The 25,183-nt window shown below is 52.5% G+C and overlaps 1 protein-coding gene across 3 annotated transcripts; it reads left to right on the top strand.

Moving 5' to 3' along the window:
- Positions 1-1,425: 1,425 nt before the first annotated feature.
- TBATA (thymus, brain and testes associated) lies at positions 1,426-14,379 on the top strand. Of its 3 annotated transcripts, XM_055566425.1 has the most exons (10): positions 1,426-1,472; positions 2,771-3,006; positions 5,173-5,328; positions 6,149-6,228; positions 7,162-7,170; positions 7,592-7,765; positions 9,716-9,797; positions 10,669-10,813; positions 12,537-12,589; positions 14,212-14,379. In XM_055566425.1, the coding sequence occupies exons 1-10, from the start codon at positions 1,426-1,428 to the stop codon at positions 14,289-14,291; spliced, it is 1,062 nt and encodes a 353-aa protein (XP_055422400.1). In that variant the 3' UTR covers positions 14,292-14,379. The 3 variants fall into 3 exon arrangements, with proteins under 3 accessions (XP_055422400.1, XP_055422399.1, XP_055422398.1); XM_055566424.1 differs by lacking the exon at positions 7,162-7,170 and having other exon boundaries at positions 7,595-7,765; XM_055566423.1 differs by lacking the exon at positions 7,162-7,170 and having other exon boundaries at positions 6,149-6,234.
- The last annotated feature ends 10,804 nt before the right edge of the window (positions 14,380-25,183 follow it).

Here is a 25,183-nt window from a genome sequence, read left to right as displayed (position 1 = left end):
GGAGCTGACGTAATAAAACAGAAATAAAGTGCACAATAAATGTGATGCGCTTGACACATCCTGAACCCATTCCCCCTGACTCCCCGATCTGTGGAAAAATTGTGTTCCACGAAACCAGTCCCTGCTAACAAAAAGGTTGGGAACCACTGCTCCAGAGCCTAGCCTCTTCATCAAGGATGTCCAGACTCCCTTCAAAGGATGCCCTACCAGCTAGTTTTGTCTTTAGGGAAAGATTAGGAGACTGAGTCAGGATGCCTGGCTCCTTGATCTCAAAGTCCCTCCCCTTCCCCAATCTCAGGCAGTGCTGTCTGCTCCTCTCCACCCTAACCTGATGGAAGCCTGGCCCTGGGGGAACCTCTGGGGTCCCCTGCAGAGTCTATGACTCAGAGGGTTAATTCTCAGAATGTACTGATTGCTCAACCCATCCTCGGCACCTGCAACCCCAGCGCTACACTTACAGATTCATAATCACCTTGAAGTGTCAATTTGGCTTTGACATTTATCTTTCATTCATGTCATCTAGCTTATTTAGTAATATGATGAATGCCAATAAAAGCACCTCTCAAACCAAGAACTAGAATACCACCACCAAGACAACCCATGTGCTGCTCTCCTCCCCCCGCTCTTTATCTGCCCTCAGAAATAGCCACTACATGAATTTTGCAGCGTTTCATTGCTTTTGTTTTATTACCTTTATGATAATTCTGCTTGCTTTTGAATTTTATTTTTAAAAAGGATCTCACGCTATATGGTCTTCTGCAATTTGCTTTCCCTGACTATTCATTACATTTGTAATATTCACCTATGTTGCTGCATGTAGCTGTGGTTCATTCATTTTCACTGCAATATAATGTTCAATTGTCTGAATGGGCCACAGCATATTTATCCACTCTTCTGCCATTGGACATGTGAACTATCACCAGGTTTTTGCTGATTTGAACAATGTTGGTTTGAATATTCTTACACATCTGCAAGAGTTCCTCTGGGGTATATTTCTGGGATAGTAATTGTTGGGTTATGCTGGGCTATGGCATGCAAACATTCAAGTTTAGGGCTTCCCAGGTGGTACTAGTGGTAAAGAACCTGTCTCCCAATGCAGGAGACATGAGAGATGTGAGTTCAATCCCTGGGTTGGGCAGATCCCCTGGAAGAGGGCATGGCAACCCACTCCACTATTCTTGCCTGGAGAATGCCATGGACAGTAGAGCCTGGCAGCCTACAGTCCATGGGTCACAAAGAGTCAGACACAAATGAAGTGACTTAGCAAGCACACACATGTAATTGCTGGGTTACACTGGGATATGGCATGCAAATGTTCAATTTTATAAGATATTGCCAATTTTCCCCCTAAAGTGTCTGTTCCTGTTATGCATCGTCAACACTCGTATTAAGAGCACCAGTCTTTACTCTGTTAGAGGCACCCCAATGGCTACAGAAGTGAGGGCCCAATTGGCAGAGCATTCACTGCCGAGGTAAGGTCCCCAGTGCCTTCCCTGCTGACTGAGGAGGTGGAGGGAGCTGGGGAGGGTAGAATACAAAGGAACTCAACAGATTGAGGGTCCAAGTGGAGGTCACCTTCCCTCTGGTATCAGTCAGGCGCCTAGTGGGTTCTCAGGCCTGAGTTAACACAGGTCACAGGCAGGGCCCCTCCTGGGTTGGGAGAGGGTGTGGTGGCTCGGGGCAGGAGCATAAACATTCCAGGGGTTTCAGGGGGTGACTTCTACCGTTAGTTGGGGGCAGGGGAGGTCAGCTAACAGTGATGTTCAGGGAAGGTTTACTTTATTTCTTTAAGTCCCAGATCCCCTAGAAGCGAATAGAGGATGGAACAGGAAACTCAGGGGCCTGGTCATCGAAAGCATCAGAGGGCCCCGGGGCAAAATGCCTTGCTTAGCATATCCAGAGTCCATCTACACACCTCCAGAGGGCCTCCCTTCAGCCAGGGCCACAAGAAGGGGAAGCAGACAGCGAGCAGGCAGGTGGTCCCACCAGGCCCCTGGAGGAGAGCAGCCCACCCCTGGATCCTTGCTGGACCAACTCCACCTATTCCTCTGGGGGGAGGCACAGCATCCTCAGGAGAGGGAAGGGGTGCGGGTGGAGGACAGAGAACCTGAGACACTTCTCTCCAGTGAAGTGAAGCGAAGCGAAGCAAGAGCTTGAAGCTTCCCCACAGCGACGCAGCCCAGATAGCCAGACCAACAGTTCTGCAGCTCCCAGGGGGGCCCTCACGGGAAGAGGACTGGCTGGCCTAGTCAGCTTTGGCATCAGCTCCTGGATGCTGAGTCTGGGCCAAAACTGCTCCTGAGGGCAAGGGGGGGTTGGGTGACAGCCTAAAAAGCTGGCTTCTCCTGGACCGCCAACTGTTTGGCTTGGGGAGAGGCCCATGCTAGGGTCAGCCCCCTGGCCCTGGAGGCGCACATAATGTGCCTTTGCTCCAACGCAGGTGTCTGGGCAAGGAGGTAGGTCTATGGCTTTTCCTTCTGGCTTCGGAAATGGTCTCTGAGAGAAAACCGGGGTCCTAAGAGATTCCATCTGAGTTCTCTCAGATGGATCCTGGCTCCCTACTCAGGCATCATAGGAAGACTGAAGGTTCCCCAGGGCCGGATGGCATGGCTGAGAAAGGACCTTGGGAGAGGCCCAGCTCTAGTGCCATGGGGGTGGTGGTGGAATCTGTTAAGCAGCTTTCAGAGTATCTCAGGAATGGACTCCCATAAGCTCAGGTGGGCACTGCTGCCTAAGACTCCGTTTGCTTCTCCCTGGCCCTCTCCTTTAGTCCAAAAGGTGAACCGAATCTGGAAAAGAAGTCGGGGTGCCAGCCAAGGAGGCATGGGGACAGCGGGCCACAGAAAGAACCGATGATCCCAGGGATCGTGGATTTCAAGCTGATCCGAGAGGCAGTGAGGACATCCAAGCCCCAAACCCCGAGTGCCTACCGCTTTGGTCGCCTCAGCCACCACTCCTTCTTCTCCAGGCACCACCCCCAGCCCCAGCACGTGACCCACATCCAAGGTAGGGCTGGGGTAGGCCAGGGCCTGACGGTGGGGGTTGGGGGGCCGCTGGAAAGGGAGGACCCAGCCACTCTTGGCCAAGCCAAGACCTACCTGGAGCAGGGTGGGGATTCCAAGGGCAGACTGCAGAGCCCTACAGGATTTACGTCCCTGCCGATTCTCCCACCTTACAAATCAGAGAAAGGGATGAATATTCTGCTCCAGAGCTGTGCTCTCATCTCTGACTCAGGCCATTTCATCCATTCAGCTGTTTGTTCATCAAAGATCTAACGAGTGTGAACTATGTCCTGGCGTTATGACCAAGCCAGACAGATGGTCCCTGGTCTCACAGAGCTGACCTTTAGTGGGGAAGAATAGGAAACAGATAAGGTGTCAGAAGGTTGGAAGTGCCAAGGCTATATACAGAGCCAAGGCCTGACCAACAGCATGATATTCAAGCAAAGACTAAAGGAAGACAGGACATGACCATGTGGATCTCAGGGGGAAGGTGTCCCAGGCAGACGGAAGAGCCGGGACAAAGGCCCCCAGGCAAGAGCCTCCTGTTGGAGAATAGTGAGGACGTGGGTGTGGCTGAAACAGAATAAGGAGGAGGAGAAGTGAGACACAGAGGCAGTGGGGCCCATGTCCTGTGGGCCTTGGAGCTCACCGTGGTCATCCTTAAGCCATCTCACTGAGTCAGATGGCAGCCATCAGAGGGTTGAGAGCAAAGAAGTAACAGAGGGCTCTGCTGGCTTCTGAATGGACAGTGGCTTGGACCAGAGAGATAGCAGTGGAGGAGTTAGCGGCCCTGCTGTAGAGAGATAGAGAAGGCGAGGCCAACAGACTTGGCTGATGGATTAAAAATGGAGTATGAGATGGAGAGAAGAGTCAGGCTGACTCCCAGGTGTTTGGTCTGAGAAACTGGAAAATTGGGTTTGGGCTAAGATAGAGGAGCCTGTAGACGGGGCCAGTGGAGAATGGGAAGGGTCGGGGTTTGGTCTGAGATGCTGGGAGATGCAGCATGTGAGATGCCTCTTAGAAGTCCCAGGGGGGTGGGTGGGGAAGCCCGAGGGAAAGCGCCAAGTAGGCAGTTGCGTCAGTTTCAGGCAGAGATGCAAATGTGAGAGCCACTCAAATGGGAGTGGTGTTTGAAGAGGTGTGCTGGATGGGGATCATCACAGGACCCTGTAGAGGCTAGGGAGGAGAAACTGGCATGAATCTGGGGACCCCAAGGTTACGGGGTCGAGGAGATGAAGGGGAAGTGGCAGAGCAGTGACTGGTGAGCTAGGAGGACCCGGGAGTGAGAGGGGTCCTGGCGCCAGAGGAAAGTGTTCCGGGAGGAGAGAGTGAGAAACTGCGGTTAAGTCCTAACCACGCTGCTCCCCAAAGCTTAACCATCTAACGATGCCATTGCATACATGCTAAGTCACTTCAGTCACTTTGTGACCCCATGGACTGTAGCCGACCAGGCTCCTCTGTCCAGGGGATTCTCCAGGCAAGAATACTGGAGTGCCATGCTCTCCTCCAGGGGATCTCCCTGACCTAGGGATCAAACCCACGTCTCTTTCGTGTCCTGCATCGGCAGGCGGATTCTTTACTATTAATGCCACCTGGGAAGCCAATGATGCTATAATCCTACACAGACCTTAGCCTGGAGGTTCCTCACGTGTAAGCTGCCTCTCACCACCCCCAGGGTGCCATGCACTCTGACCTGCAAGGCTGACAGATGGCATGAAGTTTTATCCAGAGGGTCTCGCACCCTGTGGTTTGAGTCCAGGCCCTTCTCGCCACAAACTGTGGCTTAACGCCCTGCTCCCACTCCTCTTCTTGAAGCTGCCTGCCTCTGTGTGCTCCACACACTCTGTGCGCTCACACCTGCACTTCCTTACCCCGTCACAGAAAACCAAAGGGACCCCCAGCTGAGGGTCCCAGGCAGCCCGGGTTCTCCTCTCCCCTCAGCCAGTCTCACTATGCGACCCTGAGCCCATCCTTTCGCTGCCATGCTAAGTGTCCCCTGGAGTAAGGTCAGAGCGGTTGAGAGGCCCTCCCAGCCCTAGCCATCTCTGGGGTTGTGTTTACTGGAAGAAGCGGGGCTGAGTGCTTCCCTGCCCACCAGCCTCCTCCCATTTTCCTGGAGTTCTTGGGGTCCACTCAGGTCCCCTTTCCCACTGCCTCCAACCCTTAACAGATCTCACCGGGAAGCCTGTCTGCGTCATCAGGGATGAGCTCTCTCTGGCCACCTCTCCTCAAGCCACACTCTTATCCCGCTACCTGATCAGGATGCCCACCATCTCGGTGCCTGTTGGAGACCCGCAGTCCAATCGGGACCCCCGGCTTTATTCTGGTGGGTACTAGGGCCCTATACCTTGGGGCTATACCTGGCCCCAAGGGCTGCCTGGCTTGGACAGGTGACTGAGAAGGAAAAGGCCATGGCTCTTAGGTGGGTAGGGATCCGAGGTCCTCAGAAATGCACCCCTGCTTGGCTCTGAGGTGTCTGAAGAGTCAGAAAAAGCAGAGGAAAAACAGATCTGGGCAACAGACATGTGACTTCTAGCTCCAGCCAGGAACAGTACTGGAAATACTGAATTTTGTAACCTGTGTGCTCAGGCACCGGCCAGTCAGAACAGTTAGCCATAGGGAGTGCTGGGACAGCATTTCAGAGGCCTCCACTTGGGCCAAGCCTCTCTCTTTCCCCAAAGAGCAGGGAGGATCCTGGAGAAGGGGCGGAGGGGCCCGGAAGGCTTCCTGCAGGGCTCTTTACCAACCTGGCCAGGAGTCACTCAGTCTTGTAGCAACTGGCACAGCCTATCAACCGAATCTCCGCCCTGGCTTCATTTTCCTGAAAGAGGCAAAGCGAGTCTAAATCACAAACATCTCGGTACACGTAGCCAAACATTCTCCAGCATTTCCCAACTAAGATACAGGCTGGGACACAAATGTCAGCAGCAAGCACTCCCACCCACCAACCAATAGTGTGATTCCAGCTCCTTCCCTCGAGGGCACCACCTGCCCCCTGAAAACACCCTTCCCTTTAAGATGCTGGGTGGGAGGGCAGGGAGGAGAGGAGGCTCTTCCACCTATCCCCCTTCCACACTCGGCCCAAAGGGAGGATGCACAGGGAGACCCCAGGGTTCAGTTGGCCAGATCTTGCCCCCTCCTCCCAGAGGCCTGGAAGAAGGAGCTGAAGGACCTGGCTTCCCGGGTGGCCATCTTCACCAAAGAGAGTGAGCTGAAGAGCAAGGAGGTGGGTGCAGAACAAAGTAGCTGTCCAAGAAGAAATGAAATGGACCCACTCCTTTGTAACTAAACCGCTCCCACGTGGTTCCAACCACACCAGCACTGAGTAAACCTTCTCAGGAAGGCGGGAGGCACAGCTGTTGGCAGAGGGGAGGGGTCCCTGAATACAACCCAAGGGACAGGGTCACAGTGAGGGTTCAGAGAACACAGTGTACCTGGTGGAGAAATCCAGGAAGGGTTCATAGTTTAGAAGAGGACGGAGGGAGGTGTTCCTAGTGGAGGCACATGGCACAGATGATCATTTGCAAGCTAGAAAATACAGGAGAGCGTTTTAGAAAACGGAGGGTTTAAAAGTATAGGAGATAAGCGGGCAGCAGTGAGAGAGGAGTTGGAGGGGGGCCGACTTTGGATGTGGGCAAGATCAGCTTGCTTCTCATTTCTGAACTTAGTTTCATGTTTCACCTGACAAAGGGGTGGAGAATCACTGAAGGATTTCAGAGAGATTGGCAGTAGCCTGAGTGCTATTTGCTGATAAACCAGTAAAGACAAGTAGGGGGCAGCTTGAAGGTAGTTGGAACTGGTCCTAGGACAGGCCTGGCCCCTGTTGGCTGAGATTGGTCCTACCCTTGTCTTGGGCAGCAGAGTTCTCATTCTCATTCCACAGCTAACTTGCTGTAACACTCAGGGTAACTCAGCTAAGCTCTCTGGGCCTCAGTTTTCTTATCTTTAAAATGGGTGGTCCCGTGGTTAAAAATTCACCTGCCAATGCAGGGGACACAGGTTCGATCCCTGGTCCAGGAAGATCCCAGTTAAAGAGTTCACAAGCCACAACTAAAAGATCGCCCATGCCAGAACTGAGACTGAGCCCAGCCAAATAAATAAATATTAAAAATAAATAAAATGGGGAGAAGGATACTACCAGTCTTAACTGGAGTTCCAGGGGCAGGAGGTCCCAGGCCTCGTGCCCACCTGGCCCGGGAAGGTTTTCCAGGGCAAAGAAAGGATGCTAAGCTGTGGGGGACAGGTTTAGGGGCAGCGGAGCTAAGAATTAAGGAAGGCAGTGGGGGTCTTGGTACAGGATACTATTTTCAAATCTCTGATGGGCTGAGGGGAGGGACCTGAAGGACGGCCTACCCAGGCAAGACCGAGGACCATGGGGGTGGGGGCAGCCGACCTTCAGTAAAATTCCAGGAGGAAGAGCAATGGCTATAAAGGAATGGCTGCCCCCACTGGTGAGTGGGGTCTAAGACAGGTTGAGGCTGGCCTGGTTGACATCCTGGGTCCCTGGCCTCCTCCTCTTCTTTTCACCTTTCCCCTGTGCTTTCTCTTCTTTCTCTCTGCCTGGAGTCTCTGGCCACATTTTTCCCCAGCAGAAGGAGGAGCCTCAGCGGGAACAGGGGGCAAAGTACTCAGCAGAGACTGGCAGGCTCATCCCTGCTTCTACCCAAGCCATGGCCCGCCGCCACTCCCACCAGGGCCGAAACCAGCCTGCAAGCAGAGATGGAGGAGACCAGACCTTTGTCCTACAGGATCAGGAGCTGCTGGTGAGGTGCTGGGAAGGCTGGGGGCTGTGGACCCTATGGAGGCCCTCATCTGAGGGCAGAGAACTTGGTGGAACCTGCTCCCAGGCTCATGAGGATCCAACTAGGACCCTTGCATAGTGCTTTCAAGTATGGCTTCTTCCAGGGAGAAGGTCTTGTCCCTGAGACCCTAAGACTCAAAAACCTCAGCTCTGGGAGTCAGGAGCCTGGATTCCAATCCCCAGCTGCCTCTAGGTTTCTGTGTGAGCCTTTCCATCTTTAAGTCCTTTCCCTTTTAGGGACCTTAGTTCTATCATTTAGTCAAACTGGAAGAACAGATGTTTTATCACAAGGTCTGGCCCCGCGGTGGTACTTGATTAAGTTAAGGAAGGGAACCGCAGTAGTGGAATGAGAAGCATGGAGGTGGAGGTCTGTCTGGAGGTAGAGGCCTTGCCTGGCGCATCCTCACCACACCCAGTTGCCCCCGCAGCCTGCAAGGCTGGTCCCAGCCAGGTCCCCACACTCTGGAGGGGTCTGGTCTGTGCTGGAACAAAGCATAAAGACCCCTCCTCTGTGTTTGAGTTTCCCATTAGGGCCTGGGAGACACGCAGGACTCATGCCAGTGGGCAAGGCAGTGCGAGTCCCTGTTCAGAGGTGCATGTGCTCTCCAGGAGAGGCCAGACTGTGGCGGCATCTTGACACCTGCCCCGTGACCAGCGCTTTAAAGCACGAGGTCCCCTTGCAGCCTTACGACAGCTCAGGGAACAGACACAGCGGACAGGGCAGGGATCCCCACTCCACAGATGAGGAGGCTGAGGCCCTGCCGGGTGATGGCCTGTGGCCCAGGTCCCCAGAGAAGGAGCGGCCTAGCAGGGGCTCAAACACAGTGCTTTCTCCACCATAGGGCGGCCTCACCCTGCCTGGAAGTAGGTTCTCAGGTCCTGTGGGGAGGGGGCACAGGGCAGGTAAGTTGGATGCGGAGAATGGAGGAGGGTCCCAGGCCGATGAGGGGTGGGGGTCACCTCAGCAAGCGGGTTCCCTGGGGGAGAGGGTGGGCAGCCTAGCAAGCGGAGGCCTGGGGCGAGGCCTGGGGGCGAGAACTGGCCCAATTTCCACTCTGCCAGGGACGTGGCAGACCTGGGGAGACTGGCCACCAAACACTGAAGGGACCCCACTTTCCTAGGACTCCAGGAGCTCCACCACCCACTGCAGGCCCCGGCTCTACACGGCCGCCACCACCGTCAGCAGCCCCGCCTAGGGAGCCCCCGTAGCCCTCCTCAGACAGGCCTGGATCTCCTGCCGCTGACGCTTTACTGGAGGACGCAGTGGGGAAAGGGTCCTGAAGTAGCAAAGATGTGGGAGGTTGAGTGGGCTGAGAAGGACCCTGGGAGCAAATACAGCCCAGCCCTGAGCGGGAAGGGGCTGCCGACTAAGGGGTGCACAGAATCAGCTGGCTCCAACCCTCAAGCTGTCCACAGGGATCAGCCCACCTCTTTGCTAACATCACCAGACTCTGAGCTTAGGCACTTCAGGGAGGAGAGGCCCATGAGGTCCCTGAAATTCCCACACCAAGGAGCCAGGCATTCGGGACTCGGTGCGTCTCTAAGGAGCTGATGGCCAGCTCTGACCTCGCCTCCCCAGTGAGGGACCTTGGGGTACAACCACACAGGGCTCAGGGATGGGGGGGTCCAAGAAACTGACTCAGAGGCTTCGTTCTGCCACAGCATCTCTGCCAGGTGTCCTCCTCAGATCCCTCATCTGTCCAGAAAGGGGGTGAAAAACCTTCCTCCAGGGCTGTTGGCAGAGAAAGCTTTCTATAAAGTGTAAAGTCCATGCAGAGGGTAGGCAGAGACCATCGTGGGGGCCAGTCTAGCCAGGGATGTGGGGAGAGAACACTTTATGGGGAGGGGCTGTGCTGCCAGCTAGAACGTGCTGTCCAGCCACGCTGACCCAGGCCTGTCCTCCCGCCCACAGATCCTGGAACTGCTTTCGCAAATTCTGCAGACAGACTCCTTGAATGCTATCCAGTTCTGGCTACTCTACGCGCCCGCCAAGGGTGAGGACATCGTCCTGGGCCCAGGTTCTCATCTGAGTGGAGGCTGCTGAGGGCTGTGTCCTCTGGTTCTCCAAGACTCAGATTCACTCGGCTCCCATCCCATGGCCTTACATGGGGGCTGCTCCTCCTTTTTGGAGTCACAAACTAACCTTTTCCAGCTAGACAACATCACTGCCTTCTCCTCCGCATTCCTCCGCAGGGTTTCCATGACACTGCTTCTTAGAGCAAACCCTCCTGCATGCTGACCCCTGGGATTTGGCCCCTGGGAAGGAGACAGACAGTTCTTAATCCACCTCTGTGGGAAACGCACATGCACAAAGATGCAAATACACACACGTAAGAGCACACACGTATGTGTACACATGAATGGACATATACATTCATGCTAATATATGTACATAAGAGCATACACATATGTGTACACATAAATGGATATACACATTCAGGCAAACACACACATAGGAGTACACACATACATACACGTGAACAGACGTACACATACACACTGGGATGGTGAGTGGAGAGTGTATCTAAGTAGAGGGGTGAGGAACAATCAGAGAACTGATTGGACCAGAGAGTGGAGGAGGAAGGGAAGGAGGACGGGGAGGAAGGTGGGTCCCCAGCAGGCTTCCCAGAGGGCCAGGGGGTGTGATGGCAGGTAAACCAAGAATAAGATACACACGAGCAGGTGTGTAAAGGTGTGGAAGGCTGAGGCATGCTTAGGGGCCAGAGAGATGCACGGCCCTCCCCGTGGACTCCTGTGGGGCAGAAGGGCTGGAGGCCCTGCTCCTGCCCGTCCCATCCAGCAGCAGGACGGGGGCCGAGGTCTTGCCCCTGAGCATCCTCCCCCCAACCTCGGCTGTGCTTACAGAGAAAGACATGGCACTGGGGCTCCTGCAGACCGCAGTGGCTCAGCTCCTTCCCCAGCCCCTAGTGCCCATCCCAGCCGAAAAACTCCTGAACCAGCTCCTGGAAGTTCAAGACTCACTTCAAGAGAGGCACCAGCTACCCTACAGGTGGGGGTCACACCCCTCACCTGCCCCTCTGTTCCCGGAACTGCTCCCTCATATTCAGCCACCTGCCCACCCAGGTGTGGCCCGAGGAGGCCCGGGGAAGGAGGCCAGAGCCTGGGCTGCCTGTGCCTGTGCTGGATGAAGAGGCCCCACTCTCCCCAGGACCCCTGGTGCCACCTGATGGCTCAGAGGCTTTCTCTGCCAGACCAGACTCCAGAGGCCTGCTGTGGAGGATATGGCGGGGAGGAGCAGGGGAGGCGGTGACCTGCATCACTTGTAGCAAAACAGAGCTGGATAAGCCACACACATCAAGCTCTCCAGGAGCTCCTGGGCCTTGGGAAGACACAAGCAGAGAAGGAAGGGTAACATAAGGCAGGCAGAAGTAACTTCGTGCTGGTACTAAGTCCTCCAGATGGCTGAAAGAAGGATTAATGACAAGCTGGGGAAGGGGAAGATGAGGGAAGGCTGCACACAGCAGCGCAGCAGGGCCTGAGTGTCAGCCATGGGACCAGCAATCCTGAGTGTCCACTGTGTGTACCTGACACGGCTGGGTGTTGAACACATTTCTAGTCCATGCAGCCACCCATGGAGGCAGTATGGCTTCCCATTTTACAGATGAAAAGACTGAGGCTCAGGACAGTTGAATGACAGCCCAAAGTCACCCGGGTGGGCAGCAGAAAAGCTGGGACTCATATTCAGGCTTGGGCTTCTCAGGTGGTGCTAGTGGTAAAGAACCCACCAGCCAATGCAGGAGACATAAGAGACAAGGATTCGATCCCTGGGTTGGGAAGATCCCCTGGAGAAGGAAATGGCAACCCACTCCAGTATTCTTGCCTGGAGAATCCCATGGACAGAGGAGCATGTCAGGCCATAGTCCATGGGATCACAAAGAGTCAGGCAAGACTGACACGTCTTAGCATGCATGCAGACTCAGGCTTATCCAACTTCCCAGCCCAGCAGTACTCAGAGTCACCGAGGAGCTGGTTGGAAAGGCAGATGCCCAGGGATTGCCACATAGTCGAGTTGGGGTGAACATGGAGATGTGTATCTTGAACAAGCAAATGCAAGAGTGGGGCAAGTCAGGAGTGAGGAGGGCTGGGAAAGCCAGGAATTCGAAGCGATAGGGAATGTAAAATTTGGGAGTGGCTGGATACTGGGCAGACTGAGAAGAAGGAGGCGGGATGCAGTGCTGGCTTGCATGTGTTAAAGGTATAGGTGCCTGCTCTGGCCCCAAACTTGGTTTTCTTGTTTAGCTTGAGACCAGTGGAGACACGGTGGTAAGGCAACTTCATAGTGATCTTGGGCAAGCCACCTTTCAAAAGCTCCCTCTCCTAAAGTCATAGAGAAGAGACATTACATCGGGTGCATCAAAAGGCTTGCTGAAGTGCAGAGCCTATACAAGACAGGAGCGTTATCCATGCTTGTCAGTAATTCACTAGGGCTCACTAGGGTTCCCATCTGCAGGAAAGCAGCAGGCCAAGGGAGGGCCAGGGCAGTGGCCTCTCTTACAGCCCCCTAGAGAAGGGCCTTGGTTCCTTGTGGCCACAGTGAGCGATAGTGCGCAGTTGTTGGGGTCCTACTCAGGGTGGGGCCATCCCTGGATAGATACCTGCTGGCTCTTCTGCCTTTCCCAGGGGCACCTTCCCTACCTCCCTGCCCGCCCTGTCACTCAGCTGGCTGTCTGGCTCCAGCCTGACCTTCCTAGCTGTCCTTGTGTTGGTTTTAGCCAATCCCCGAAGAAGATGAAGACACCACCTCTACCAAAAAGCGAAAAACCAGGTAAGAGTCCCCACAGCAGGGCACTGGGGGGCTCACTGAAGCCCACCAAGGCTAGATCCCTTGGGGGATTCAAGGACTCCTCTAGAGATGGGCCCCTGCCCAAAGAAGCTGCTCATTTTATCCATCCATCCATCCACTCAGAAGATTCTTAGTTAGTACCCAGGTGCTAGCCTCTGGGGATCACTGGGGGAGAATTCAGAGATGGGTTCTGCTGCCTCGGAGCTTACATCCTAGCGAGAGACATGCAGACCACAAAGACACCTGAGAGAGACGGTGCCATATGGGAAATAACAGGGCAATAGGAGAGTCAGAAGGATTGAGTGGGGGATGGCAGGGGCATGGAGAAGGGTCCCTTGAGCCGAGAGGCAGAAAGGATCCAACCCTCTGTGGGTCAAGGGAAAGCCTGCAACAAGGCTTCCATGGCCAGGTGTGTGGGTGAAAGAGCAGGCAGGCAAGCCAGGGTGGCTGGACACTTGTGGGTTGGGAACAGTGGTAAGAAGTGAGACAGGTGGGCAGAGCCAGCCCACAGGCTGTGACCTTCCCCACAGGGAAGGTCAGGTGTGTGGTCTCATGCAGGCTGTATGGGGTTCACTGGAGGGTTATCATGGCATGGGGGGACCCTTGGGTGGCCGTGTAGAGAATGGACTATGGAGGTCCAGAGGGGATGAGGGAGACAAGGGAGAAAAAGGGGTGCCTTATACCAGGGCAGGAGGGTAAAGGGAGGAAGGTTTCAGGGAGAGAAGACAGGTATTTTTTTTTTTTTTTTTTTTTTTTTTTTTAATTTTATTTTATTTTTAAACTTTACATAACTGTATTAAATTTGCCAAATATCAAAATGAATCCGCCACAGGTATACATGTGTTCCCCATCCTGAACCCTCCTCCCTCCTCCCTCCCCATTCCATCCCTCTGGGTCGTCCCAGTGCACCAGCCCCAAGCATCCAGTATCGTGCATCGAACCTGGACTGGCAACTCATTTCATACATGATATTTACATGTTTCAATGCCATTCTCCCAAATCTTCCCACCCTCTCCCTCTCCCACAGAGTCCATAAGACTGTTCTAAACATCAGTGTCTCTTTTGCTGTCTCGTACACAGGGTTACTGTTACCATCTTTCTAAATTCCATATATATGCGTTAGTATACTGTATTGGTGTTTTTCTTTCTGGCTTACTTCACTCTGTATAATAGGCTCCAGTTTCATCCACCTCATTAGAACTGATTCAAATGTATTCTTTTTAATGGCTGAATAATACTCCATTGTGTATATGTACCACAGCTTTCTTATCCATTCATCTGCTGAAAGACAGGTATTCTTGACGTACACCGCTCTCCCCCACAGATCATAAGGGGTCCTGTGTGCCAGGGCGAGTGTCTGACACAGAGTAGGTACTGTGCAGACATCTGTGACCTGGATATAGCAATGACACCCAGATGTAGTAGAGGGTGGAGGTGAGGCTGGGGGAAGGGAGTCAGTCCCTCCCAGGTGACCGGGGAGCCTGAGCAGAAGCCTGGGCTGACCTGGGCACCGGGGCCTGGAGTGGGGAGCAGGGGTCTCCCCATATCTCCTGGGCAGCTCCCTCACACTCTCCTGCCTGCTGTGTTCCCCCTCCCCATCCCAGAGAACATTGGAAAAGCTCAAGTTCTTCGAGTGCACTCCAGCCAGAACCCAGAAGAGAAGGCGGCAAAGGCAGAGGGCTGAGGAGTCTGCGCCTCGCACAGGAAAAGCCCCTGAGTTCGAAGACTCTGTCCCTAAGTCCTCAGCAGCAGTATTGGTTTTCCTATCACGTGGAGCCCATTAAACTACTGTCTTCCCCTTAAGAGGACAGCGCCACTCTCCCATCAGCAGGAGGTCTCTGTGCTTATGGAGTTTGCTCCGGGAAGGGGGATGAGCTGAACCAAACCATCCCGACTCCCTTGGAGAAAGCCTCCCTGTGTGGGGCTTCCCTGCTTCTGTTTGCTTCCAGAGAATCAAAGGGCAAGGGGTAGACAGGTCTGTGCTCATCCCTGAGCCAGGACTCACAGGGCTCTGGGTAGATTAGCGCAGAGGTGGGGAACTCAAAGGCCGCTTTAGAAGACTCACCCATAGCAACGATTGAATTCCTACCAGACATTGGGGCAGGACTAAGGTACTAGCTACTGATGAACACTCTGAATTGTTGTACGTATTTTATATGTGGTACCGTATCTGATGCTCACCCAAAACCGTAGGAGGTAGAGAATCACTCTCATTTTCTAGACGAATAAACTGAGTGACTGTCAGGTGAATCAGCTTGCCCAAGGCCACATAATAAAGTGAGAACCCAGGATCCAAACACAACACGTCTGCTTCTAGAATCCCTGCTTCTATCTGCTGGACTCTGCTGCCTTGTAAACAGTTTAGTTCAGTCACTCAGTCGTGTCCGACTCTTTGCAACCCCATGAACTGCAGCACGCCAGGCCTCCCTGTCCATCACCAACTCCCGGAGTTCCCTCAGACTCACGTCCATCGAGTCAGTGATGCCATCCAGCCATCTCATCCTCTGTGAACAGTAACCCTCACCAAAAGTTGGGCTTACATTCAGGACGAGCATAGCGTTAGCACAATGGTGGTTGACAAAATCGAAAAGGAAAGGGATATTACATAAATATGACCCAGATGCAGCTGAGGTATCTCTAGCCTTTAAGATATAGAGAAGATGGCCCTGACTCTCTGGGAATCCAATGTCTTCCTTGAGATTTCTGCAGGTTTCTTGGTTGGGGCTGGGGGGTTGGCATCGAGCATTTACAATGTCGCAGTCACTATGGCTCTGAGCTCCTGCTTCCACTGAGTCGGCTCCGTCCACAGGCTGTGGCTCCATTCTACACTCCCAGCATGGCTGCCATTCTCCCCGTGCCAATTCAGGGAGCCCCTTTCACACAAAACTTGTGCTCAGCAGGCTTCAATCAAGAAGAGGGACTGGGTGGGGATTTGCTGTGAATCCAGCAAAAAAGCTTCATGGTCGGTGTAAAACTGTCCTGTTTTTAAAAGGTCCTTGGCCACTAGGGATGTTTCCCTGGTGGCAGCATCATATGAAACAACTAATTCCCTGGGACTTCCCTGGCAATCCAGTAGTTAGAACTCCACGTTTCCACTGCAGAGGGCACAGGTTCGATCCCTGGTCGGGGAACTAAGATCCCATATGCCAAGTGGCACAGCCAAAAACAAAACATCCAGACGAAACCAGAAGCTATGCCGTCTCGCTGGCCTTCTCCTGCTCTGTCCTCAACCCTGCCACCAGTTCGCCCCCAGAAAGCCCACAAAAATGTTCCAATTTTTTTTCTTATAAAATAGACATAACAAAAAATGAACCATTTAAACCACTTCGAAGTGTACAGTTCAGTGTGTTTAACTATATTCACACCACGTGCAACTCTCACCATCAGCCATCACCAGAGCTCTTCACATCTTGCAAAGCTGAAACTCTGAAACCCGTTAACAACGCCCCATTTCCCCCTTTTCCCAAGACCCGGCACTCTACTTTCCACCTCTGAGTCTGACTACTCTAGATACACCGTATTAGTATTAGTAGAATCATACATCTGCCCCTGCAGAGTATCATAATTTTCTTATTCTCTGGAGGGTACCTCCCCTTTTAAGTTTCTTAGGGGATTACCCAGGTGGGTCCAGTAGCTAAGACTCCTCACTCCCAATGCGGGGGTCCTGGGTCCAATCCCTGGTCAGGGAACTGGATCCCGCAGGCTGCAGCTAAGGGTTCACATGCCACAAGAAAGATCAAAGACCCCTCGTGCCACAGCTAAGACCTGGTGCAGCCAAATTAAAACATATATATAACTGAAAATACATATGTCATTTTTAAATATACAACTCTATAATGGAGACACTTGCTACTTAAAAAAATAAGGTATAGCCTCTAAAGAAAAAATTAAGTTTCTTAGCCCATCCTTCAAATCTATTTACTTTGCTTTCTCCATCTTGTGTTTGCTTTCACAACTCCCTGCAGAATGCTTGTGTCACTGCCTGGCTTTGCACCCACTGTCACTGTACTTAAAGAGAAGACATTCTGGGTCTGGCTTCTTACCTGGGTATTTTGAGGGTAGACTGTGAACAGACAAGATCTTTCTCAGCAGCTCTGCAATCTGTTAGGAGAAAGATAAGGGAACCGAACTGAACCAAGTGCGCATAGAAACACTGTGGAAATAAACACACGACATGCAAATGGGAAACGGCTCTGTTGCAAAAACACAGATGGCTAACCTCGGGTTGGCTGGGATGATCTGATCTCATTCAGGGCTCACAGCCACCCGTAGGTAGGTTTCACAGGTAGAAAAATCCAAGGCTCAGAGCAACGGTAACATCAAAATTCACGCGGCCAATAAGTAGTGGATTCAAACCCAGGGCTGTGGGCTTCTCAGTCAGTGCCCCTTACTTCCTGCCAGCTGCCACCTCTCAGGCTCACCCCAAGGCCCACTCGTCTCCAAAGAGAGAAGTGGACCCTTCCCTCACTTCCAGTCACTTCACCCCCTCTTCCTCCTGGCCCCTCTTCCTCCATCTCTGGAATATGGAGCTCAGAAGGGTTTGCTGACTCCCTGGCCCTCTTTAAAGTCCTCCAACAAGCTTGCCTACTTTCTCCGTGTTTTAGGGAGTCGCTGCTGACTGCCCAAGGGGCAGCCAGCTGGGGGAATTGGAAGGCTCCAGACATCTCACAAAGCACAGTTGCCACTGGCCTTCCTGGAAACACAAGCAGCATCAGGCCTGCCTGCACTGGCCCTTGCACAGAGCGCCCTCTTGACCTAAGGTCCTGGGCAGGCTGGGGGCCGGGCTGGTTACTGGGCTGTGGTGTGTAAGCGCGACTCGGCTTTGCAGAGCTTCCGTGCTCTGCTTAGCAGTGCTCTCTGTCTGAGCCCCTGTTTGGCCATCAAGGGGACTTCTGCTGGGTGTCAGTACCCCATGGCCACTTATGAGTCACTTCTAAATTTTCCTTGGCTCACGCCGCCCTGGAATTTCTCCTCTCCCTACCCTCTGCTACTCTGACTGAAGCAAGAACACAGATTTTCCCTTCCAATCTTCTCTGCTATTAGGTCCTCCTTGGGATCCAGTCTCCTTACCCACTGTGGAAGCCCCTGTTGGGGTGCCCAGATGTCCCCTGCCCTCCTTCCAGGTGGGCCTGAAACTTAGCTCCATTCAACCGGAGTATCGCATCCCTGGGCACAGGGACTGGTTCAAGGATTGGATGAGCATATGACCCAAACTGGAATAAACACCGTCTGCTCTTGGGATTTTTTTGTTGAGTGGGAAGGAATGTTGGCTTTTCAGATGACACCATCATTGGTCATCATTGTTCCAAGAGACAAAGCCATGGATTCAGTCACACTTGATGATTCTGATCCTCCCCCATTCTTCCCCATTACTTGAGAATAAAATTACTTCTTAATAGAATTGATTGTTAAGTACTTTTAATATAAACTTACCATTTTAACCATTTATAAGATACAGTTCAGTAAGATCACTCATGCTCAGTGACTCAGTGTCCGACTCTTTGCAACCCTGTGGACTGCAGCCCACCAGGCTTCTCTGTCCACGGGATTTTCCAGGCAAGAGTACTGAAGCGAGCTCCCATTTCCTTCTCCAGGGATCAAACTTGCAACTCCTGCGTCTCCTGCATTGGCAGGTTTCTTTACCACTGAGCCATCTGGGAAGTGATATTAAAGACATGCATATTGTTGGGTCACCATCAGCACCAACCATCCACAGAACCCTTTTCATCTTGCAAGACTGAAACTCTATACCCATTAAACCATAAGTCCCCATTCCCTCCTCCCTGAGCCCCTGGCAACCTCCCTTCTCCTTTTGGTCTCTATGTATCTGACTGTTCTTGGTACCTCATATAAGTAGAATCATGCAGTATTTGTCATCTTGTGACTAGCTTACTTCACTTATCATGGTGTCCTCAAGATTCATCCATGTTGTAGCAAGTCCCAGAATTTCCTTCCCTTTTTAGGTTGAATAATATTTCATTGTATGTAATACTCCATTGTGTTTATCGATCCATCCAATGATGAACATTTGGGTCCTTTTGCCTTTTGGCTGTTGTGGACAATGCTGCTAAGAACATGAGTGTGCAGTGGGTACAGTGTTCCTGGGAGGTATGTCAGCTTCAGCGGCACAGCCAGGACTCAGGTCCCAGGTACGACCTACGGCAGGCTCTTATTCACTAAGACCATCATACTCACTCACTGATTCATTCATACATACATACATTTATTCAAAACACACTGTCTTAGTTCTCCCCTACACCAGGTACTTCCTGTGACCATCTGTTCTCAAGGGCTTCTCTGCTCTTCCCCCCTGACCAGGTGGATACACTCTATGCAGACAAAGCTGGCAGCCCCCAGACTCTGGATCCGGCCAGCCTCCGTCAGATGCAGCTCTAGTCTGAGACAGCACTGGACAAGGGGCAGGAGTGGTCAGCGACCCACATGGCCCCCTGCCTGCCTGCCGCCCAGGAGATGCTCTGCCGCCCTTGGCAGAGCTGGGAGCCACAGAAGAAGGTAACCTCACACAAGACTCTGCCCTCTCACGAGAGTCCTCAGATATAAATGAAGGAGCTGGGCCAGGTGATTTTGAAGTCCTCTGAGAGCTCCTGTTCTCAAAAGTTCTAGGCTCTACTGAGCTAAAAGTTCTAGGCTGCTTCACCTCTCTGGGAAGGTTGGTTTCTTTTTCCTAAGATTCTACAAGTGCCAGACTTTTATATTTTGGCAACTGATTTAAAAATCTTATGCTTCAATATTTTTGTATATCAGGGGGAAAAAGGACTGCCCCTAACAAGAGGACATCATTAGCCTCCACTCAAGTTATAAGAGTGCACTGTCTCTGGTGAGGAGAGGCAGAGTGCTATCTTTACATGTTGTTATTTTTCATTTTAAAAATAACCCACTCTCATTGCAAATATTTGGAAAACAGAGAAAACTGGGAAAAGTAAAAATAGAGTCAAAACACTAAAGAAAACTACTAGTATATTTTTAATGTCTTTTTTCATTCTCCAAGTCATAATGGTAAATAAAAGAGCATCGTGCATTAAAACATGTTTAAAAATCTTACACTCCAGTTATTTCCAGAATCCCAATACCAAGTATTTCTGGGATTCTATGATTCAAACCCCCTAAGATTTCACGATCTTAAGATTCCCTGGCTTCGGGGAGACCAGAGTCCTCTTTTCATTGCTTTGTGAGCTTCCACTTGGGCAGAAGGGGTAGAGAAAGGGTCATCCCATCCTCACAGCTCCCAAGGACTTGGTCAGGTTGTCTAAGCATCTCATCCATGCCCACACCATCCCTCTGAGGGCCCCCGCCTCCTCTGCACCCTTCCCCGCAACTCACTGAGGGTGGGGCTCTGGCGTTTGCCTCTCATAAAGTGCTGGGGGTGCTGGCTGCTCTGGCGCCTCGGCCACCATGGCCTTGGCAGAGCCTGACCCGTGAAGTGCTGGCTCAGGAGGACCACACTGCTTCCTTCACTCACCCGTGGGAGCTAGACACCTCCAGGTGGGTGCTGCACACCAGAACCAAAGGTCTAGATTAGGCTGGTGAGGCAGGGGCTCTGGGCAGACCGAGAGGACTCACCCAGGAGCTCAGCAATTGGGCTTTCCCGAGGTGGGGGTCAGAGGACTGGTGGTGGAGGAGGGGCCTCTGCAGGCTGTGACCCACCTCCCCATGAAAGAATGTGATCCTCTGCTAACAGTTAGGGTGGTAGAGCTGGGGCTGGGGACTGTGGGTGCCTTCTCTCTGCCGTTCTCCGTCCAGGCAACACCCGGAGTTTGTCTCCTTATCTGTGGCCAGCTCAGTAAGGCACCTCCAGGCAGAGCATGCAGGAAGCCCTGGCAGCGACTGGGCAGCTCTCCCCTACCGCCACCACCAGCCAGGCACGAAAGGCCCAGCCGCCTTCCCACCCCTGGTGCATCTCTCCTGTCCCTGCCACTCCAGCCTCTTCCTCACTCTGGGTTAGGAGCCACCCAGCTCTGCCACTGGACGACACCTGAGAATGTACATACTTCCTTCCTGGGCCCATCACCCCATCTGCAAAGTTGACGGTCCAGACAATTTTCAGGCTCCCTCCAAGTACACAAATGCTTGCCCTGGCTCCATGGGACAGGAGTGGGGTCTGCCTGCAGGGAGGCCCTACTCCAACTATCCCAGCACAAATACTTGCCTCATCAACAAAGCTGCTAAAGCAGAGGTGACTTCTCTACTGCAACTCAGATGTCAGTGTGTGGTTCCTGCTCCTTGAGCTCCTCGCCTCCTAGAATCTCTGCGCAGTTTGGTGCACTCCTCAGAATTTCTGTGACTTCCTGGAGTATGTGCCCGGTGGGGGGCAGCCTCCTCAGCACCTCATTCTCTGCCCTGCCCTACTCCTGCTTTCTAGGGCTATGCTCACTATTTTATCTTCAACTGTGCATCGTTTCATTTTTTTCGATTTCTACCAAAATAAACACAAATCCTGACTCCTGCAAAGTCCTTAATGTGTGGGGTGGACACTCCCCAAGGATTGAGGGGACAATGCCAAAAAATAAACTATTAGACCCATTAAGCAAACTGTATCCCCCAAAGTCCCCACCCAGCCACTCCTCCCTGTCCCCACTGCCATCTCGGTCTTGTGATTCCCCTACCCCTTCTCTACAACTGTTTTTTCTCCCCATTAAGGGTGCTCCCCATGGTTACAAAGGGCCCCTTCTCCAGCCTCACTTTCCCCAGTGCCCCCAGCAGCACAGACCTGCTTACTCTGTGATATAAATTCTGCTGCTCCCTTAGAAGGCAAAAGTGGTGGCAGTCATTTGCTTTCAGTGACATTGTTCTCTTCTTTTGGTCAGTGGTGATCGCTTTATCAAAGCCTCTCAAGATTTCCTTAGTGAGCTCCCCAGCTACATTTAGAACAGCATGAGATTTTCATACATTTGGATTCCGAACAGTGTTTTCTTTCTTGCAGCACCACACTGAGATAAAGTGCAATCCTGCAATTCGGGCCTCAGGGAAGAGTGAGATTTATTAACCTGCAACCTGATGGAAGCCTCATGCCAGCCTGGCAGTGCCCAGCATGGGTGGGAAGGTCGAGCGGCCACAGGACGAATAATCTACCCCAGGACAGTGAGTTGAGACCAGTGCACCCTGAAGCCCCAGCCCTCCCAAACTTGGGTGCGAGGCTGCCTCCAGCAGCCCTCTTCTCCCTGCCCCAGTTCCAGCACGCCCCCTCCCCACCCCAGCAGAGGCTGCCAGGTGGCTCCTCTGTTCAGGAGCCTGCGGAACTGGAGGGGCCCCCTCTCCTCACTGCTTACTCAGCATATGCCCCTCACCTGTCTCGGCCTGACCCAGGAGACTTGGCCACGTCCCTTCACTCACTGGCCTCCTGGGGGTAGGGTCCAGATGCTCCAGGGCAGAATCCCCTCCTGGGCTCACATTCCAGCTCTGGATGCCTTCCTTGGGCAGGTCTCTTGACTCAGTGCATCTGTGTCTACGTCTGTAAAGCAGAAGCAAAGAAAGAGGTTACTTAGAGAAAGCATCTTATAAACTGGCCCTCTGCCAGCGTCCAGACCCAAGCACAGTATCAGCAAAGGATATCATCCCAGCTCCTGGTTCAGGTCTCCAGCTCAGTATTTAGTCCCCTGGGACTCTGGGACCCTCTCTTCCCCTGCCCATGGCTTCTAGGTGAGAAATCCTTGAACTGTCCCTGTTCCCATTGTCTATAAAGATTTCTGGGGCTCCTGGAGACATAGAGACTTGGGGGGCTTGCTGCCGCTGACCTCAGCTCTGCCGCTCATATCAACCCAGAGGCAGAATTTGGCTCCTGCACAAATCACCAGGAGGAATCCAGTCATAATGAGCACTGGGGATTTCTGGAGATTTTGCAGTTTTGTGGGTCCTAGGGAAGAGCTCTGCTGTTAGCCCCTGGCATTCTACCACTAGGCGCCCCCCTCATCTCTCTTCTCCCATTGCCAGAAGCCCCCAGATAATACCTTCGCTTACAAACCATCATTCCCAGCCTTCGGCAGTCTTCATGCTAGGGGACCCTTGTCTTGAATCAGCATCCTCCCGATGGATGTTACCAAGGGCTCTCCCTGAAAGGCACCTCCCTCCACCTAACTGCCCAGAAATAGACGAACCACTCCCCCAGTTCCCTATGCCCAGGAGGGGACCCCAACCAGCATCCCTGTGTGGCTGAAAGCCTCTTTCACCTGTGCCCTCCTTCCATCTTCTCAGCCCCCACAGTGTGGCCTGGCCCGTGCACACCCCCACCCCTTCTTAAGCTACCTCTGCTCAGAGTCACCCTGGCCACACAGGAAGTTCCTGGATGTCAGCAGCCCGCAGCAGGACAGCCTGCTGGAGATGGAGGTTTCTGTGCCCCTGGCCATACCCAGCCCCCCTGAATCTGCTGCATGGGACCCTCACCACCACTCTCCCCTCAGGAGGCTGGGGCAGGGGGGAGTGAGGCTGGAAATGGTAGCTAAGACTCACACAGCACTTACCGTGTGCAAACGCTGTCCTAAGGGCTTTGCATGGACCACAACTATGTATGCAACGCAGGCAAAAATAAGCCATTCAATCCTCACTCTAACCCTGTGAAACATGTATTATTATCCCCACTTTATAGATAAGAAACTGAGGCTCAGAAAGCTTAAATAACTTGCCAAAGGTCACACAATGAGTGGCGGAGTCAGAACTAGAACCCAGGGACTTTTCCGGTGGTCCAGTGGTTAAGACTCATGCTTCCAGTGCAGGAGGTGTGGGTTTCATCCTTGGTCTGGAAACTAAGATTCCCACATGACTCACAGCCAAAAAAAAAAAACATAAACAACAGGACAATATTGTAACAAATTCAATAAAGACTTTAAAAATGGCCCACATTAAAAAAAAAATTTTTTTTAAGAGATAATCACAGTGATGTCTCTTTAAAAAAAAAAAAAAAAGAACTAGACCCTAGTAATCTGGTCTCTGCTCTTTTCCACAGGAGACTCCTGAGGCCATACTCCTATCACCTCCCCAGGCCTACGCTCCACCTCAGATAGCACTTAGACCTTTGATGGGACAAAGGGTAGGAAACCACCAGCCTAAGAGACTTGAGATCTGTCAGGAACATACTGCTTGACCATAGGCAAAACTTGACTCTTGGCCTGGTCCCTGCCACCACTGGCGTGGTTTGGGAATAGCCATTTGCTCTCTCTGGGCCTCAGTTTACCCATTTGCACAGGTGGATCAGACATTTGTACACTGTCTCCTGCTGCTAATCCTATATGCATGGAAGGCCTAAGCTTCCTCTCACTGATCCAGCCAGTGACAATCTCCTCCAAGGAGACATAACCTCCAGCTGCAAGACCCGGTGGGCTCCCCACCCTCACCCCTGGCTTCCAGCTGCCTCTTGGTTTCCAGGGCCTGGGTCCTAGGGAGAAGCTCAGGAGCCCTGTGGGGCCCTGCAGGGAGGCAGAGAACCCACCACCTCTGTGCATCCCTGTTTACTCATCCTGCAAATGCTGCATTTATTAAAAGCAAGTCCCAGGGGGAGGACAGGACTTATTCAGTCACCACGGAGATCAACCCCTAAGTGCACCAAGTTTTCTAAAGCAGAGGTGGAGAAACATCCCCTGAGGAAGACCACCAGGGCCTCAGCAGCCAGAGGAAGGACTTTGGTCTCCTCCCTAAGGGCGACGAGAGCCACCAAATGGCTTTAGGGAGGGCCTCTGTGAGGCAGAACTGAACCAGGCCCCAGCCCAACTCCTGGCTCCCTGCAGGTCTCTTTTATTTTGCTATCCATCACCAGAATTTTAGGAGCAACCATAATCCCTCACTTGCTGAACACTTTCATAGACACTGTCTCCTTTGCTCTAAACTAACCTGTGAGTCATTTCATATTCCCTTTTTGCAAATAAGGGAGCTGAGGCTGGAAGGTGGGTGGTGAATGGGCAGCCTGCACATGAAGCCAAGTGCTGGTGTGGAGCCTGAGCTTGTCCTGGGCCTCTGAACTTAGGCGGGTGCCCTCTTGTTCCCATTTCTCTGGGATGAGGCGCTGCCAGCCCTGGGTGGTCACCTGCTCCCAGAGAGTCCTAGCAGCAGGAACGGGTCCTTTGCCTAGGAGCCGAGGGCTTGGCCTGGGTGCCTCTGGCTGTCCTTACAAATTTCTTGCAGCATCATGCAGCCAGGAGTCCCAGAGGCCTCTATTGAGGCCTGTTGGGAGTCAGGGGGTGAAAAGAGAAGAACACAAATAAGAAAAGAATCGTTCCTCTCCTCCAGCAGCCTACCTCCTAGGTAAGCAGAGATCCAGCACTCAGCACCTCAAAGAGTGATGAGCAATTCTGATAGAAAGAAGTATGCCCATTTTACAGATGAGAGTCTAAGGCTCAGAAACATAAAACAACTCTCCCAATTCCACCCAGGTGGTAAATGGTGATGCTGGGAATAAAATGGGAGAAGGAGCAGATGTTTTCTCCAGGAAAACAGTATAGTGTATTTGCAGAGATCTTGGGTGAGACGTCTCCCATTACCTTCATTATGTGATTTTTTTTCATTATGTGATTTAATATTTTCTACTGATACATAATTTGCATATAGGAGAGTTCACTTTAAAATGAGTGG

The sequence above is a fragment of the Bubalus kerabau genome, chromosome 1 (genome assembly GCF_029407905.1).
Source record: "Bubalus kerabau isolate K-KA32 ecotype Philippines breed swamp buffalo chromosome 1, PCC_UOA_SB_1v2, whole genome shotgun sequence".
In the NCBI taxonomy this organism is placed as follows: domain Eukaryota; kingdom Metazoa; phylum Chordata; class Mammalia; order Artiodactyla; family Bovidae; genus Bubalus; species Bubalus kerabau.
Note: the sequence above shows the minus strand (reverse complement) of the source record. Positions and strands in the feature narration are given on the sequence as shown.

Coding starts and splice junctions, on each gene's coding strand:
- TBATA (XM_055566425.1), top strand. CDS start 1,426: ATGGCTACAGAAGTGAGGGCCCAATTGGCAGAGCATTCACTGCCGAG. Junction 9,798..10,668: donor ACTCTACGCGCCCGCCAAGG/GTGAGGACATCG, acceptor CTGTGCTTACAG/AGAAAGACATGGCACTGGGG. Junction 12,590..14,211: donor ACCAAAAAGCGAAAAACCAG/GTAAGAGTCCCC, acceptor TCCCCATCCCAG/AGAACATTGGAAAAGCTCAA.